The 17521-nt window shown below is 46.6% G+C and overlaps 1 protein-coding gene across 12 annotated transcripts in view; it reads right to left on the reverse strand.

Moving 5' to 3' along the window:
• Positions 1 to 17521, reverse strand: part of BIN1 (bridging integrator 1) — a 555217-nt gene that overhangs the window by 185141 nt on the left and 352555 nt on the right. For all 12 annotated transcript variants that reach the window (XM_085646006.1, XM_085646002.1, XM_085646003.1 and 9 more), the window contains 2 exons: positions 17144 to 17235; positions 7053 to 7097 (listed from right to left, as the gene is read on the reverse strand). In XM_085646006.1, coding sequence (XP_085502132.1) covers positions 7053 to 7097; positions 17144 to 17235 — 137 coding nt within the window. The remainder of the gene's footprint in view (positions 1 to 7052; positions 7098 to 17143; positions 17236 to 17521) is intronic.

A 17521-nucleotide genomic window follows, 5' to 3' on the forward strand; every position in this document is an offset into this window, starting at 1 on the left:
ACGCATCCGTCACCACTGTGCGCTCCGGTTGGGGAAGGGAGAGTGATCTGCCACTGACCAAATGCTGGTTCGTGAGCCACCGCTGCAATTGCCTTGCAGTGCTCTCCGAGATCTGGACGTACTCGGACAGGTTCCCCTGATGCTGCGCCCACTGGAACTTCAGGTCCCACTGCAGAGCCCGCATATGATTGGTCAGCAGGATGCAGGAGGCCATGAGGCCCAGCAGCCTCAAGGTCATCCTGACTGAAACCCAGGACAAGGGCCAAAAGATCGGAATCATGGCCCAAATGTCCCGGACTCGCTGCTCGGGAGGATAAACCTGAAACTGCGCCATGTCCAGAACCGCTATGATAAAGAGGAGATTATGAGACGAAATCAGGTGCGACTTCGGCACGTTGATGGAGAACCCCAGCAAATGGAGGAGGTCAGCCGTAGTCTCGAGGTGGGAGACGACTGCCTGGGGCGAGCCCGCTTTCAACAACCAGTCAAGATAGGGAAAGACTGAAACCCCTGAGCTGCAACCACCGCCATCACTTTCGAAAACACCTGAGTCGCACTTGTAAGGCCAAAAGGGAGCAGGGTGAACTGAAAGTGCGTGTGGCCTACCGTGAACCGCAGGTAATGCCGGTGGGCCGGCAGGACGGGGATATGAAAGTAAGCGTCCTGCAAGTCCAGCGCTACCATCCAGTATTGCGGGTCTAGGGCAGACAAGACTTGAGCAAGTGTGAGCATCTTGAACTTCTCCTTCCGGAGGAAGCAATTGACGTTCCGAAGGTCTAAGATAGGACGCAGGCCCTTGACCTTCTTTGGAACCAGGAAGTAGTGGGAATAACAACCACGACCCACTTCTGGGTTCATAACGTGCTCGATGGACCCCTTGGCCAAGAGGGCCACAACTTCCTGCTGGAGAAGTGTCAAGTGATCTCTCGACATGCGGTGGAACTGAGGTGGCATGGCTGGAGGGGTAGTCTAGAAGGGGAGGGAGTAGCCCCTTCGGACTGTCTGTAAAACCCACCGATCCGAAGTGATGGTGCGCCAGTGGGGGGAGGTGATGGCGAATCCTGCCGCCCACTGGCGATTGATGGGCCTGAAACACCGGACTAGGAAGGTTTGGAAGCAGTGGTGGCAAGGGTGGTGGTGGACTGACCTGCCCGCTGGCCCCGTGACCCACCTCGGCGGGTCCCACGTCCGCGGTTGTGCGGAGACTGTTGCTGCACAGGCCTGTGGGTCTGAAACAAATGTGTTTGGACGCCCCTTCCGTCGCCACGAAAGGAGCGAAAAGCAGAAGCCAAAGGAGTGCGCTTGGCCATAGCCCGCGAGTCCTTAAAGCGCTCCAACCCACTATCTGCCTTGTCTCCAAAAAGGCGAGTGTCATCTAAAGGCATCAGGGTGTTCTGGACATCCCCTGAAAAGCCAGTTGTCCTCAGCCAGGCATGACGGCATAGCGCCACTGTCATGGAAATCGCTCTGCCGAGCGAGTCGGCGGTGTCAAGGCCACAATGAATCGTGAACTTGGCTTCTTCCCTCAGTAAGGCAATAGCTTGGGAGAGCACTGTCCGGGCCTCCTCCGGACACTGAGGCAGCACCTGCGCCACCCTATCTCACACAGAGTGGGAATAACGGCCCAAGAGGCATGCGGTATTCACAGACTGCAACCCTGAACTAGCGGAAGAAAAAACTTCTTCCCAAACTACTCCAGTTTCTTGGATTGCCTGTCTGGAGGTGCGGAAGGGAATGTGCTCGGGGACGCAGAGGCTTGGACAACCAAGCTCTCAGGGGTAGGGTGTTGAGAGAGGAAAATGAGGTGACCCGAGGCTGGGCGATGGCGTCGGGCAACGTTCCTATCCACAGGAGCCCCTGTGTTGGGCCTGGACCAGGTGCCTGAAAGAACATCTGAAAGTGCGTCATTAAAGGGCAGCATCGGCTCCGCAGAGGAAGCCGCCGGCCTAAGCACTTCTGTCAGGAGGTTAGTCCCGACGGCCACTGTAGGGAGCTCGAGGTGGAGAGCCTCGGCTGCCCTATGCAACACCACTGAATAAGTACCACCCTCCTCCGTAGCCACGGTAGAATGAGACAGTGTGCCAGGTTCTGGAGAAAAATCCAGTCTACCTGCGTCCTCCAAATCCTCTGCCCAGTCTGGGACTAACTTGCATTGGGCTGCGAGAGGGTCTTCAGACCCCTCCCAGTCCTCCCCGTCCTCCGTAACCTGCTGGACAGGCGGGAAAGAGGGATGAGGATGGAGAAAGGGATAGAAATTCCCTATCGGTGTCGATCCAACACCGGTCCGGAACAGTCTCCAGGTCGGTGGAAGCCCAGGACGACATCGGCCGGGGGGCTGGCTGACACAGGCGACGGTGCCGTAGACGTCAGTGGAGGTCATACGAGGTCAACCCACATCAGCTGGGATCCATACATGGATCCATGGGGGTCTCGCTGCACTGGAGCGGGAGCCGTCGACGACGCCGGAGCCATCGACGAAGAAAGGCGAGGATGCCCAGTCGAACACACGAGGCCTGAAGGCACGCTGGCGGGGCCAGACGGGCCAAATAGGCGAGCCATGGCGGACAGAAAGTCCTGCAGCTGGGCCGGAGTCACAGATGGACCCGGGAAAGGCAGGTAGGCCGTCGGCAACTGCGTAGGCTTCTCCGGAGCCATGGGGGCAGCCTCAGCCTCAGCCTCGTCACGCGACAGGCTAGGCAAAGAGCGACAGCGCTTCTTCGACTTCTTGTGCTTTGTCTTACCTGACCCCGAGTGCTAAGACTTCGAACTATGGTGGCAGCTCCGTGACCGGTCCCTCGACCTCCCATGGGAGCGGGACCTTGAACGGCACGGAGCCGACTCTCGGGCCTCAAGCAACTTACAGGACCGCTCCCGCAAAGTTTTCGGAGCCATGGCCCGGCAGTCGGGGCACAACATGGGGTCGTGGTCGAGCCCCAGGCAGTAGAGAGACTAGTGGTGCGGGTCCGTCACCGACATCATGCGGGGACAAACTTCGCAAGATTTGAAACCGGGTATCCCTACAGCACCAGGAGTCACTAGACTAAAAAAAAAAACAGAGACAAAAGTCCCAAAAAAACTCAGTCAAAAATTGACTGGGGGTACCGCTCTCTCCGGATCTGCGCTTGCTGGTGCGGAAAAAGAAAGAACTGACATCAGTGTGCGAGGGCGGTGTCTAAGTAGCTGCTGCAACGTCATTTTGGCGATCACGACGCTTACGACGGACGCGGATCCGCACGACGCCCACTTCCGACGCGCAGAGGTACTGCTGACGAAAACTTTCCGGATCCAGTCTGACGCCTGGGGGTAATTCTAAGGTAAGGAATCTATCACTAACATGTCTCTTTCAGATTTAGGAATATGTGGTGAGAGTACAGAAGTATTCCTGCCTCATCTTTGCCAGCTGGTAGGCACTAGAGCTATAGCGCAATTGACTAACCAGTTCCAAGCAGTGGGCCAATGAGCTCCTACGGCTCACAAATATTTACGACGGCAGAGAGCCGTTTAGGCGACTTTGTGCAAATAAACTGCATTATGCTTTAAGTTTTCAAAGAGGCAAACTTCATTTTCATTCGAATCGAAAATGAAACCAGACTTTTCCTATGTCTTAAACACTCTCTGTATCCTTCATGAATACCACAAACCTTCGAGGATGCGTGAGCTCCTGCCCACCCATTACAGCAGTCTGCAGGGACAGGAAGCAATTGTGGCAAGAAAGTCATCACATAAATTTGAGGATTTGTTGCAATGCGACCCCCAGAAGGAAGATTGAGAGGAGACTTCTCTGTGTGCATGCTAAAGAGAGACTAATCGGGCCGCAAATGGACATGGAAGAGAGACAACTGTGAGCAAGAAAAACCCCAAAAGGTAACCCTTCCAGCCAATGGAATTACAGCATGGATAGGGGTTTCCCTCACACATCACGTTTTACAGTGGCAGCCATAGTAGTTGAAGGGAACCCCTCCAATAGCAATAGAAGTGCAATACAAACAATCTTTCAAATGAATTATTATTTTTGAATCATCAAAAAACAAATTCTCTTTACTCTGAACAGCACTGAGCACACAGCACTGCGATTTTAGACCTGATGAGTGAAAAGCATTGATGTAGCACAGAATATAGGTTTACTTAGGAGTGGTACACACGAGGCTGGCCCTCGTGTGGTCCTGAAGAAGAGCTTTGAGGGGACAGCTCGAAACATGTTGACCCAATACTAGGGACCCAATACTCAACATAGTTAGACCGTCCCTATTATTAACCCCTGTTTTTAGACATACCAACTAGGGGCAGGAACAAAACAGCCCACTAGTTAGGCATTTTTAATCTTTTTTGTTTCTCCACTCCACTTCAATACACATTTTTCATGATTCAGTGCTTCTATGTAGTTCCGCAAGTCTCAGCACGCCTCAATCCGCAATGGATTGAGAGGACCCCAATGATGAAGCATGCCACCTAGGGGCAACCCTGGTGGGTGAGGGGACTCTAGAAAAGATTTTTGCTTTCATAAAAGAGGATTTTCATACATTTCCAATGAAAACCCTGTTCTTCCCTATGGGTAGGTTTCTTATTCTGGTATTCCAGATTTTGTGAAACTTCATTCAGTTAGGAGGGTGAATCTAACCTTTACCTCTACCTCCCCCATCTTTTGATTGCATAAAATAAAATGCACAGACAATTTCACACTGCTGAGTCACACATGAATGCAAGTGAGACCACTTCTGCTCAGGCCCCCTGCCCCTGCTCAATCAGCATACATTAATGGATCGGCCCAGCGAGAGAAAGGGAGTGATGCCTCCGACCATCTGCCTCCAGAAAGGCCACTCAGGCACCCACTGGGCTGCTGGCCACAGCCTAACAGCACAGACAGCACCCAGGCTGCATACAAAAGCAGCCCACAGCTAGAACTCGGCCTGGGTTACCAATCGGACCCTGGTCAGGACTCTGTGTTAAACGTGTTCTCATTAATCAGACTTAAGGAAGATTGAAATAAGTCAGTCACAAGCATATTAATTGCTTTTAAAATATTCAGTTACTTTTAATGTTATGTTTCACAGACTGACTGTGCTCTTTGTGATAATATATATAGACAGATTTTGGGCTTTGCAAGTCTATGATATGTTACTGCACCAAGGTGTAACTTTGTGACCCTCTCATTCTTTAGTGAAAGGGTTTGCCTAAAGATGTCGTTTCTTGGACAGTCACCAATTTCTCAAGTACTCTTCCCTTCCCCCACAGTGTTTACTTCTGTCATCTGTGAACCAAGAACGTCCAATCTAAGAAATCAGAAAGGACATTTTACTTAAATCTAGCACAGCAGTCTCCAAGATTCTGAAACTGTTGCTGTTACTATAAAGATCTTGAATCTTTCTCCATTGAGATGAGGGTCTCAGACCTTTCGATTATCATTAGCTGGATGATCTAGGATGCTGGATGTGGTTTCATCACTTTAGAAAATTTGAGATCACTTTGGTTTGGCGCTTTGCTATCTGTAAATCTTCACCTATGAACACTGGAGCAACTGACATTTTAAATTTACAACCAATTTAAGAATCCTCGTATTTATCACGTATTTATCACGTCTTTATTAGACTACGGTATTGTCGGGGACTTCACTGGAGACAAAGTGGTAGAGGCCTAATTATGGCTGGTATAGACCAGTTTCTCCATCTGTTCCAATGCTTGTCTTTCTGTTTGTCCATGAGTACTTTGGAACATTCCATCTTCAAGGGTGGAATGTTCCAATAGGGCTTGCTTTAGCAGGAACCAAAGTGCTCTACGTTTTAAAGTCACAAAGACTCTGAAAACACAAAACATAGAAACAAAGAAACATGTCTCCTCTGGAGGGCAGTACATCTACTTGCCATCTTTTACAATTGTTTTTTTTCTGTACAAAGATCCATTGCCATCAAGGCCTGACCAGGGCAAGAAAAAAATGTCAATAAAAAAGAAAAAGAAATAAATGAGCTTTGAAGCCCTTATTGTCGGAGCTTATGTTGGTTGCTAAAACTCTCTTCGTTATAGACCCTCACCTGCAACTTTGCCTATAATTTGGGTAGGGGTCGTTATCAATTACTGTAGCCCCAGGAGCCGGATGCAATGCTCTGGTGTTATAATAAACGTCAGCAATAATTACTAATACAATTATTCTCGATTCTACATGAAATATTAGCACTTTGGTGGTCTGAGAAGCCTAAGGTACAATTGCCACCGTTAAAAGTGTTCCTGGCTAGCTCTAAAATCTTTAAAAATTATAAAGGTAAGTATTATTGTACATAAACATACACAAAGTGGCACAACACTTTGCCTTATTTGATGCATGGGGCTTACCATTAAACAGATTACAATAAATTAATGTCATTTAATATTTTCAAGCCAACCCTTTACTACTAAAGTTTAGCTACTAAAACTAAAATGTTGTGAGGTAATGCTGGCACATTGGCTATCTAGTGCAGCTTTAGGACTCTAAATATATAACTATAGTGAGTGTGCGCGAGTGCATGCGCGTTTGTGTCAGGGCATTAGTTGGGGAGCCACACCACCTTTACTATTACTGTTACTGTTCCCACACTTGCCGGAAGAGCATCATTTACAAAGGGGGAATCTACGAGTCCCACACTGCAAAGAAGATGGCAGGGGCAAGTTCATCCCGGAGGGTGTGTGTTTTGGAAGATGGAGACTGACCATTACAGTTAAGCCTTCTTCCCAATGAATGACAAAACATCGATAAAACAAAAGGAGGCGATGGAAAAGTTCCACAAGGCACACCAATTCTTTCTATTCCTAGTCTCCCCTTAACTCACCCACTTCATATACGCCAATACCATTGTTTAGTTAACAATCCAAAAACAACACACAAAACTGGTGGTTATATAAGAACAATGCACTAGCTTATTTTCTACAGCTTCGCTTTACCGCCCCTCAGCCCGAGCCCTCCAAATCTGGAAAAACCACAAATCATGCAGTAACGTTCATTCCATTCACGGGGTTAAAACACAATTCTGCTTTGCATCCTTGTTAGTTGTCACAGCCTTGCACGATGCGTGGTGGCACACTACCTGCTCTTCTTTAACCGCAGTCTCGAGAAGAGTTTGTTTTTCTTTCTGTGGGGATGGGGCGAGCACGTAAGACACCAGGATAGAGATTCACTTTTCTTTTTGTTTCTCAATGCAGCAGAGACTAGATTTCAGGAGCGTAATTCACTAGAAGCATCTTTAACAAAAACCGCACTCACCTGGACATCCTTGCTGCTCTACTGTGCATGCCTTCTTTAATTATAGCTTGTATGTGCTTCGAAGGTCAACCTATCTCATGCTCCCCACCCTCAGTGTAATTCACAGACAAAGGGAAGTAAGTAACAGTGCAACCACCTTGTCTGGGATCATCAAATAAAAAGTGGCTTCCAGAAGTCCAATTCATTGTTCACGTCCAACCAAGACATCAGTCAGGATTTTCAATATATTTACATTATTTCAATTCGAGGCATGCTCTTGTGTATCTGTGGGGGTTGGTGGGAGTTAAGATTCTTTTAGCAAATAAAATAAATACCTGTAATATTATTCGCTCAAATATTTTATATTACCACCAGTGCATGATTCGCTGTGGAAAGGCTCAACTCTTAGTTCAACGTCTGGGTGTCTTGGTGCTTCCCAAGTCTGCGATTCCACAACAGTAAACAGTTCCATGTGATAACATCGTTTTCCAAAACATCTTTTGAAAACATTATTTTTAAAAACACCTTGCATAAATACATTTTTTTTTCTACGTAGTAATTTGTGACCAAAAGAACTTTTCATAAATTTCGACCTCCACTTAGCATTTATGTAACTTCACCCTCTAACCCCTCCAAATCCCCTTTATCATTGGTGTCTTTTCTGTGTCTGTGTATTCTGAGGTGCCTCTCCCCGTGTGTGTAAATATATATGCAAAAGTTAAAAAAAACAGCTAGCTTTTATTATGTTTTATAAGTTATTTTTATATCCTCCAAACCCACCTTAATTCATGTAAGCTTTTTCCATATCTCGCTATTATATATATATATATACACACACACACACACACACACACACACTTATTTCTATTTACATGTTGCCTTACCCCTTTTAGTTTATCTATTAATCCTTAGATATCCATCTATAGTTCCAAAATATTTTCACATTGTTCTTATGTGAAAGTTAAAAACATTTTACTACAGAAATATTTTTGCCAAATTAAAATAAATATTTTAAGCTACATTTTGTATTTGTGCTATTGAATCTAGTTATCAGTTTGGTCTAAGATGTTATGTGAAAGTCTTGTTGACGTGTTCCCATTTCCAACTTCCGTCAGTTCTGCTGTCATTTCTTTTTCCATCACTCTTCCACTGTCCCTCTGCCTTCCTCTTCCAGCTTCACATCAAAGATCTTTCGTTTCTCCACTGTCAGGGAGATTACATCCCAGTTCTCGGTCTCCAACTGTCCCATTCCAGAGCACCCTGGTATAGGTACCTTCCCAGTCTGCACCCTGCTCTGCTGTCAAAGCACAAGTCCCTCGGTCTCGCCCATGCCCCGTAAGGTGGGCCATAAGTAACTAGGGCCTCCACTTTTCACTATTGCAGGACTAGAATCTCACAAATCAAGCTGAGGGAAAAGTTAAAAACTGATATATAAGCAATAAAAAACTCCCCAAATTTCACTTGAATGACCGATTCAAAAGCGGGGCCCATCATCTTCATTAACCCATGTTTATAACCCGAGAACGAGGGCAGTACTAGGAAGAAAAAAATCTACCCGAGAGCCCTTAGACAGCATGTCTTCCTGCAGATCATCAGGATGCAGGCCTTTGGCAAAGGACAGGATACAAGCGATTTTTTCCCTTAAATCTCCTGATTTTGGGTTCTTTCAAGTCTAGGACCACCAAGACTAGGTTGATATTTCAAGGATGATGTGCTGTGATGAAGAATCCTACCTGGTTTCTTCCACCACCAGTCTGAAGGATGGAAGTCTACACCGATGTCGAGACGGACTGAAAAGATCTGAAAAACAAACTGGGCTTTGCCAACCTGCACAGCAACTTGTCCTTGGACATCATGATCCTCTAGGTGTAGGGCACTTAAACCTATAGTGGCCGGGCAGGACACGCAGACATAAATAACTGAATCAACCGCTCCTCAATTAACCTGAAAGCCATGCTTTGTATTTCAAGCTTTCTTTCCTATAACCAAGTTTAAAAGGCTGCCAAAAGCTGGTGTTTAGTGTGTTCTGATTTAACTCCCGCCTGTTGCTGGTCACTTATTCTAAAGATCAAGTATGTGATTTATTTACAGCAGCGCATTGTTTCCAACTCCACTATTAACTCAGAACCTCCTGCCATGAAGCATCCAATCGCACCCTTCTTCTGGCTCAATATCTGTGCAGAAGGTTCATGCACTGTATGAACTCTGATGAAAACTACTGGAAAAGAAAGGGCGTTACTTTTCTAAGAACTCGGCGCTAAAATATTTATGAGGAAGAGGTACCCTGCGGCGACAAGAACAGCCGTGCTTAAAACTCTACTGACGGCGTTTGCAGTTCTTTTGTCAGCGTAAGGAGAAGAGAGCCGCACACGGCTCAGATTATCAAGAACATCTCTCGGATTTGAGGGAGTTCATGACACGTATTTAAACATTCACTGGATATTTTTGATGGACCACACTTTTGGATACATTACCACTACTATTATACTAGACTGTTCCTTTTGGAGGAAGTGCACGATCGATTAACTCAAAGAAGACTACATTCTTAGGTGTGTGTGCCCTCCATTTTTGACAATACCTTACACAATCCGGAAATTCGCCTGGAGGTATTATCAGTGCCCTGATGAAGCCCTGTTTAGGGATAAACGTGTTGGCTGCACGTGTAAGGAACTGAAACCATTAAAGAAGAATGTTGCACTCCACTGAGGACTCCAGAACGTTCTCGTCTATTATGTGACTGTCTATACATGTTGCCCCTCTTTCTTTTTGCGTAGTGCTTAAAGCTCTGCATCATAATTGTACGCACATTTAGATTAGAAATGAGCGTAGGTGCACTTGAGGATGACCCTGTGTGAGATGAAGTGTTCTGAACGTGGGTGGGAGGGTTAGCTAGATTGAGATTTTGGCACACTCACCCAAATAATCCGATTTCTACATCTCTGCATTGATCCTCCACAAAAATACACATAGCCACCAACAAATAAACAAAAATGTGGTGACGACCACAACAAATAGAAGACCTTTGGTAAACCTACACACAGCCTGTGTTTCCATTAGGCAAAGTAAGGGAGAAGTCTTATCATATCACGTGGTGGCAAAAACAAATTATTGTAAAAAGCTTAAAAAATGGCCTTGAAAAGAACTCACTGTACCTCACTGTGCGAGGACTACAGCAGCGAGCAGGACACGCATCATTGTTGCTCCATGAGAGATTATGAGACAGAACTCCATGAAATACCAGACACCAGAGAAAAGCGATTTCCTTTAATCCAGTTCCAAAAGGAAATAACCTATGTTCATGCTTTGAATTAACCCACCGGCCCTCCAATTAGAACTATTATGAACGCTTTATGGAAATAATCCATATTCTTATTCTAGTCACTGCAGGATCACTCCAGTAAGCAAATTAAAATTTGTCCTGGACACGGACTATCAGCACATCAATTGTACCCACAAAATAAAAAATGAGAAAATAATTAAGGGCCTTATTTCCCATAAAGCAGGCCGTGACCTCTACTCCACTGGCGGAGAACAGTACAGTACAGTTTGAGATCCCCATCTGCCTGGAGAAGATTTCAGTGCCTTTGTCTGCGGACGGAGTTCAGGGAGTTTATCTGGCAAAAAAGTAAAAGGCCATAGAGTGCAGGAAGTTTTCTCCCTGTATGGCTACAACTGCCACGCCTTCCTTACCAGTACAACACAGGACAGTGATGGTAGATTCCATCCCCGCCCCCTTTATGCTGGAATAAAGCCTGTGATATCTTGATGTCTAAGTGAGGGGGAGGAGCCCAGAGGCTGGTGGATGGGCATCCACCCTTTTTTGGCAGGAGCCCCATAGCTGCAAACCTCTAAACTAAGCCCCAAATCTCACACTCATTCTACTGACTACTAAAATTAGCCCATGTTCATAACCATGGTTCGGGCTGGACTGTTCCCATGAGGCACAGGGTCTAGACTGATTTGCCTATGGCAGGGTCTGAACTGGGGTGGCGAAGTGAGCTAAAAAACGATGACGGATTTAACCCAGATCTGTGACTGGGGGCAAGTGTCTGAAAAGTTTCAGCGCTCCGTCCATCATCTCCTTGAGGTAACAATATATTAAACACAGACCTTGTTGTCTATAATACAGTTGTATATAATACAATATTGTTGTATATAATACAGAGGCATAAGGAGTCAATATCTATATCTTGGACTTTTTTATTTGGCACGCTAACAAACATGATTGCGCCTTTAGGATGAAAGAAACCTAACAAAATGTAGAAAACATTTGGACTGTTAAAAAGCACAAACTTGGCCAGTCATTGACACTTCCATATTCTGCTGTAATGTAATCACTGAGGGGATTACCACACTTTTACCCAGCTCTGATACCTGAACCTGGCCTGTGAACAGCGTTCTGCAGCAAATATCCGAGCACCCTTGACACAATATTTTTGGAAACTTATTAGGAACACAAATTACCTAATGAGAAGCGCATGCAAAGTGGGGTCAGAACACAGCTCTTGACCTTTTGCCTTAGAAAAAGTTCTCATGTGCTTCTCTTTCGAGGGGAGGAAGTCATCATGTGAATCATCCAAAGGTCTCTAGCTATGAACTCCCTGTTGCTATTACTCTATCCCTGTACAGGTTTTGGCACAGTGCCAGCTGGAACAGAGCTTTCCCCCTTGTGTATAGCCAGTGACAAATGAGCTTATATGTCAAGTAAACGAGGAGCCAATAGAAAGTGCAGGACTGGTCCACTACCCAACACCCGCGAGTGCAGCTAAATTATATGGGTTTAGTTCCACCCTGCAGGACAATCCAGGAGCGTCATTTAGCTAAGAGTGGTACTTACTACTTCAGCCAGTTGCAGCTGCCTACTTGCAGCCACTGAGAGTTTACTTATCCAAGAACATACCTTTTAAAAATAAGCAAGCTAGTGGCCTCCATCTGTTGTAGCACATAGTGGTTCTGCACTAGTTATTAAACTGTCTGAGCATGTTGTCGCTTGGAGCGGACTATCGATAGCTAAAAAATAAAGTTGCACCGCCACCAAGGTAAAAGGCCAAGCATTGTTGTGTCCTGTGATGTCACTTGGCTCAAAAAACGTACAGCTTCTGGAACCACTGAAAGTTGTGTAGGACCCCACCTGTTTACCACATTAGCGCAGATATTTTATAAATTCTAGCCCAGTCATTAATTTGAGGCCTTCACTGCTGAAAACAAAACCCAACCCAAAGTAAATTACACATGTCTTCAGCAGTACCAACGGACACTCAGTAAACGACTACTTTGTTTGAGAAAGACGTTTCTTTTGAAAGAAGTCTCATGCCAATTGTTTTTGCCACACAGCCAGGGTAAACATGGTCTCCTCTGTTTTTGGAATTGACTCACCAGTTATTTTCAGACTAGCGACAAGATACTTTGGACCTCAGGGATTTCTTGCCCACTTGTTGCCTTGCTGAGCTCAAACTAGAGAAACGCCTAGCATACGGATACTTGATATCATCATCAAGGGCTGCACAAGTCAAGTTTACAGTATATTGCCTAGATTGTGCAGGGAAAGTTTTGGGGTGATCCGTCAAGCGGGGGCCATGAAAAAAGGGGAGGGGTGTCAAAAAGCAAAATTCAGATACAATATCCAATGACTTTTGTAATAAGCACTGCTGCAAAAAATACTGAACTGAATTACAACAAATTTGGCAGGAAGCTAGATCTTGGTCCGCAGATGGTGCTTTTTCGATTTGGTGTACATCCATTCAGCAGTTTTTGAGGAATGAAGGTTAAATTATTTTTGCATAGCTGGACGGTTGGGTCCGCGAGTGTGCCAATTTGAAAATAGAGCATTGCAATTGTCTCAGGGAGCTAGTTTCCTCTTAGGTCAATTCGCTCCCACTGGAGCTGGACTCCAGCGGGAGCAAGCGCTTGGACTGCCAGCAACATGAGAAAAATGTTGCCGGCAGCCATTATAGGACTCTGGGACTTAGTCCGCTGTCCTGAAGTATAAAAATTATATATACAAGGGGGTAGGGTAAAGATACCCTACCCCCTATGCTCTGTGGGGGATCCACAGAGCCGCCTGGGCCAAAAATGTAAATAAAAAAATAATCATCAGCGTTTTTTGCCATGATCCTGTGGAAATCCCAAAGGATCACAGCAAAAAAAATGGTAGTTGCCATGTTTTTAGGTATACATGGAGAGATGAGGCGAGACTAAGGGCCTTTTTGGGCCCCGGGATACATCACCTGAGGCCAAGCATATTACTGAAGGGGAAGGAGTGTGCAGCCCCCCTACCTGAGCCTCTTTAGGCACATGAAACCCCAGTCACTGGGGCTGTATTCAAACAAACAAAAAAGCGATGGGCTGGGGCGGCCCCACCTTCCCAGAGCCTTGAAAGGCCCTAGAGACTCCATCCCCCAGGGGCCGATTTGTTTTCAAAAAGGGAGGGGGGGGCTGCACAGCCTCCCTACCGAGTAATCAAAGGCCCCAGAGACCCCATCCCCGGAAGCCAAAATAAAAACAGAAGGGGAATGGTGCCATGCAGCCCCATAGCCTTAATAAGGAGTTTGGCCCCAGGGGATAAGGTCCCTGGGGCCCAAGAAGGTTCAGGGAGGGGATCAACGCTGCCCTCCTCCCCTTTTTTTATTATATTTGGCTCCTGGGAATGGGGTACCTGGGGTCTAATAAGGCTTGGGGAGGGGGCCATGTGATGGCCCTTCCCTCGTTTATTGTATTTGGCCCCGAAGGATGGGGTTTCCGGGGATTATTAAGGTTTGAGGAAGGAGGCTGCATGCCCCTACCCTTAAATTTTGGCCCCTGGGATGGGTCCCCAGGGCCTAGAAAGGCTTGGGGGGCTGCACATCCCCCTCCTCTGTTTGTATTTGGCCCCAGGTATGGGTTCCCAGAGTCTTTAAGGCTTGGGCAGGGGGCCACACAGCCCTCCTCCCCTTTTTATTAGACCTGGCCCTGGGGGATGGGGTCCCCGGGCCAATAAAGTCTCATGAGGGGGCTGCACACCCTCCTCCCTTTAATATATAGGTTTTTGCCCGGGGATGGGGATCCCGGTTCCTACTAAGGCTTGGGAAGTGAGGCTGCACGCCCCCCATCAGATTTTTTACCGAGGGAATAAGGTCCCCGGGAGCCAAATAGGCTCGTGGAGGGAGGGCTACGTGGTCCTCATCTTTTTTATTGAATTTGGCTACTGGGGATGGGGTCCTTGGGGGACAAATAAGGCTTGGGAAAGGGAGCAGTGAGGCCCTCCCTCCCCTTTTTTATAGCATCTGGCCCAGGGCAATGGGGTCCCCGGGGTCCATTAAGGCGTAGGGAAGAGGGGGCTGCAAGCCCCCTCCTCTTGATTTTGGCACTGGAGGATAAGGTCCCCAGGGCCCAAGTAGGCTCAGGGAAGGATTCACATGGCCCTCCTCCCTTTATTGTATTTGGCTCCTGGGGATGGGGTACTTGGGGTCTAATAAGGATCAGCGAGGGGAGCCGCAAGGCGTCCAGTCCCTTTTTTTATTGTATTTGGCCCCGTCCCTTTTTTTATTGTATTTGGCCCCGTGAATGGAGTCCCCAGAGCCTATTAAGATTCAAGGAAGGGGACTGCATGCCCCCTACCCTTAGATTTTGACAAAGGAGATAGTGTCCTCAGTGCCTAAGGCCGCTCGGGGAGTGGGGCTGCATGCCCTCCATCCTTACATTTTGGCCTGAGGGATGGATCCCCAGGGCATAAGAAGGCGCGGGGAGGGGCTCCATGTCCCCTCCTCTGTTTAATTTTATCTGGCCCCGGGGATAGGGTCCACAGGGTCTTTGAGTCTTGGGGAGGGGGCCATGCAGTCCCCCCTCCCCCTTCTTTGGGAAATGGACCTGGGGGATGGGATCCCTGGGGCCAATTAAGGCTCGGACGGGGGACTGCACACCACCTCTTATTAATATTTATGTTTTGGCCCGAGGGATGGGGTCCCTGGAGTCCAAAGGCCAACCCTATGCCAAGCATGCCAAAGGCTATGTATGGCGTGGGGTCGGCAGCCTGCTGGGATTTTGGCCACAGGGCCTGGCGGAAGACCAAGCCCTGTGGCAAACCCCATGCCCGCACAACCAAAGGCCATTCGCAGTATGTGGTTGGGTACCTGTGGGGGATTTGCCAACACCCAGCTGTGCATTGCCGAAGGCTGTGTACGGCTGAAGGCTGCGCGAAGCGCAAGGGTTGCTACCTGGGGTTGTTGGCTGCAGAACCTGGCCACAGGCAAGACCCGGGGGTCAACCCCTTGTGACACATAGTCAAAGGCCACAAGCAGCAGGGGGCTGGCCTTGTGGATAGTATTAAAATATTACCATTTGTTTAAAAAAAAACTACAAGTTCACTGAAAAAAACATGAAAGTAATGTTATAGTTTTTTTTTTAAACATTAGAAATTCACTGGAAAAAAAAAAAAGGTTAAAGTGACGTTCTAGTTAGGTGAATGTCAGTGACATTAACATTTGGAACTAAAAAATAATAAATACAAATTCACCATTTATAGTTACACAGCTAACTCCCTTGCGCCTCCGCTATGCACTGCTTACTCATGACATGTTCTATGACATCACTGATGACATCCTAAATTACATGATGTTAAGACGGAGTGCATCATTCACAGAGCACTTCTGAACCCTGGTCACACCTATCAGGGTGGTAAGCTGAAAATTACTGGCACCCAACAGGGTTCGAAAAATGCTTGAACCCTTCTTCTGGAGCCTCAGACATTAAAGCACAGAGACAATATGAATCAGGACTTCTCTGGAAGTGTGACGAGGATTCAGCACGCTCTCCCACCAGTCTCACCCACTAAAAAGTCCAACCAGCTTGCAAAAAGTTAAATAACCTGTATCCTTAGTGAGGTATTTATCTCAAGTTTTTTTCTGAGTTCTTTTGCATCTTAACTGTTCTTGTTATAGAATGATTGTTTAAATGTATGACTACTGCCTTTATTGTAAAGTGATATAATTCCCGGAGGCACTATAAAACCGCAAACAAATACTTTCTACTTTAAGGATTAATTCACATTTCTTTTCCAAACAGATACATTTTAGATAATTTTGTAAATGCATCAGTCAGCCACCTTCTAAAGTGAGGAAAATATTTGCTGCTTGTCAGCAGGAGATCACAGTCTGATATAGGGAGGTAGACACGAACTGGAAAGCCGCCATTTCTGATTCAAACAAACATCTTTACTGATACAATGGGTAGGGGAGGACTGAGAGACATGTGCGTTTCAGAGGGGAGTTGAGACCAATCTTAAGGGCTCCTGATTAGGGATACAGTAATGAAGTTAGGTGGTCTTCATAAATTATGAGCTATGGACAAATTCTTTGGTCTTCCGAAATAGCCCCATTATCTACTTCATCCTTCTAAATACAAACCTCTGGCTGCGGCCTGCTTCGATGTTAGTATGGGTTTGTGAACACACTTCCAGATTGAATGCTTTTGCTTCCATGAGCCCAATGCTTGGTTTTAACAAAACTTGGTAACATCATAAGTCACCATCAAGGAATACACACCAATCAGAAGTCCTGATTTAAAAAAAATAAAAATAATGTATGCCCGGGGTGGATAGTGACTCAAAGAGTGTTTTGTGGGAGGGATCTCTCTACAATTACATCAGGACCACCACCTTTTGATCAGAACAACATGACCCTCCATTTGAACATGTATAGATCCCTCCAACATTAACAACTATGCAGAGGGGCACTGACGGTAAGAGCAAAAGCAGGCCGCCAGCAGCACTGGTGGGCAGCCTACGAACACCACCAAACACGCTCACTCCTGCACTCCTGTTAAGAAGCAGCGATACTTTAATGATTCAGAGGGAAGAATTATGGTGGCAGTCTGTGAAAAAGGATGTGTTTAGAGAAGACATAGGGAAAGTTAAAGATGCCATGCACTGCTCTCTCCTACTGTGACACCGCCGCTACTCACCTGGGTTGTGCCTTCACTGGGGAAGTATTGGTTACAATCGATCCCTGCTCTTTTTCCAGGTTCACCATAACTTCATTAAGGTTCTGATTCAACTGTAGAAAACAAATGTGGGAAGCATGAGAAATTTGGTGGCTAGGGCAAGCTCCTACATGCAGACTTATGGACAAGTGACTGCAATAAAATATTAGAGTATTACTTCATCACAAAGAGACACCTCAGGCTCTAGGAGGAACCACAGATGAACTTAAAAGACAACTAACTCCCCAGTACAACACAGACACAGTCATGGCTACAAAGGAACTCCTTCTGGAAGAGAAACCATCCTTGTCCCAAATACGACACAAGGACACAGCCTCGGCTGTAGATAAACTCTTCCTG

The sequence above is a fragment of the Triturus cristatus genome, chromosome 3_1 (genome assembly GCF_964204655.1).
Source record: "Triturus cristatus chromosome 3_1, aTriCri1.1, whole genome shotgun sequence".
NCBI lineage: Eukaryota > Metazoa > Chordata > Amphibia > Caudata > Salamandridae > Triturus > Triturus cristatus.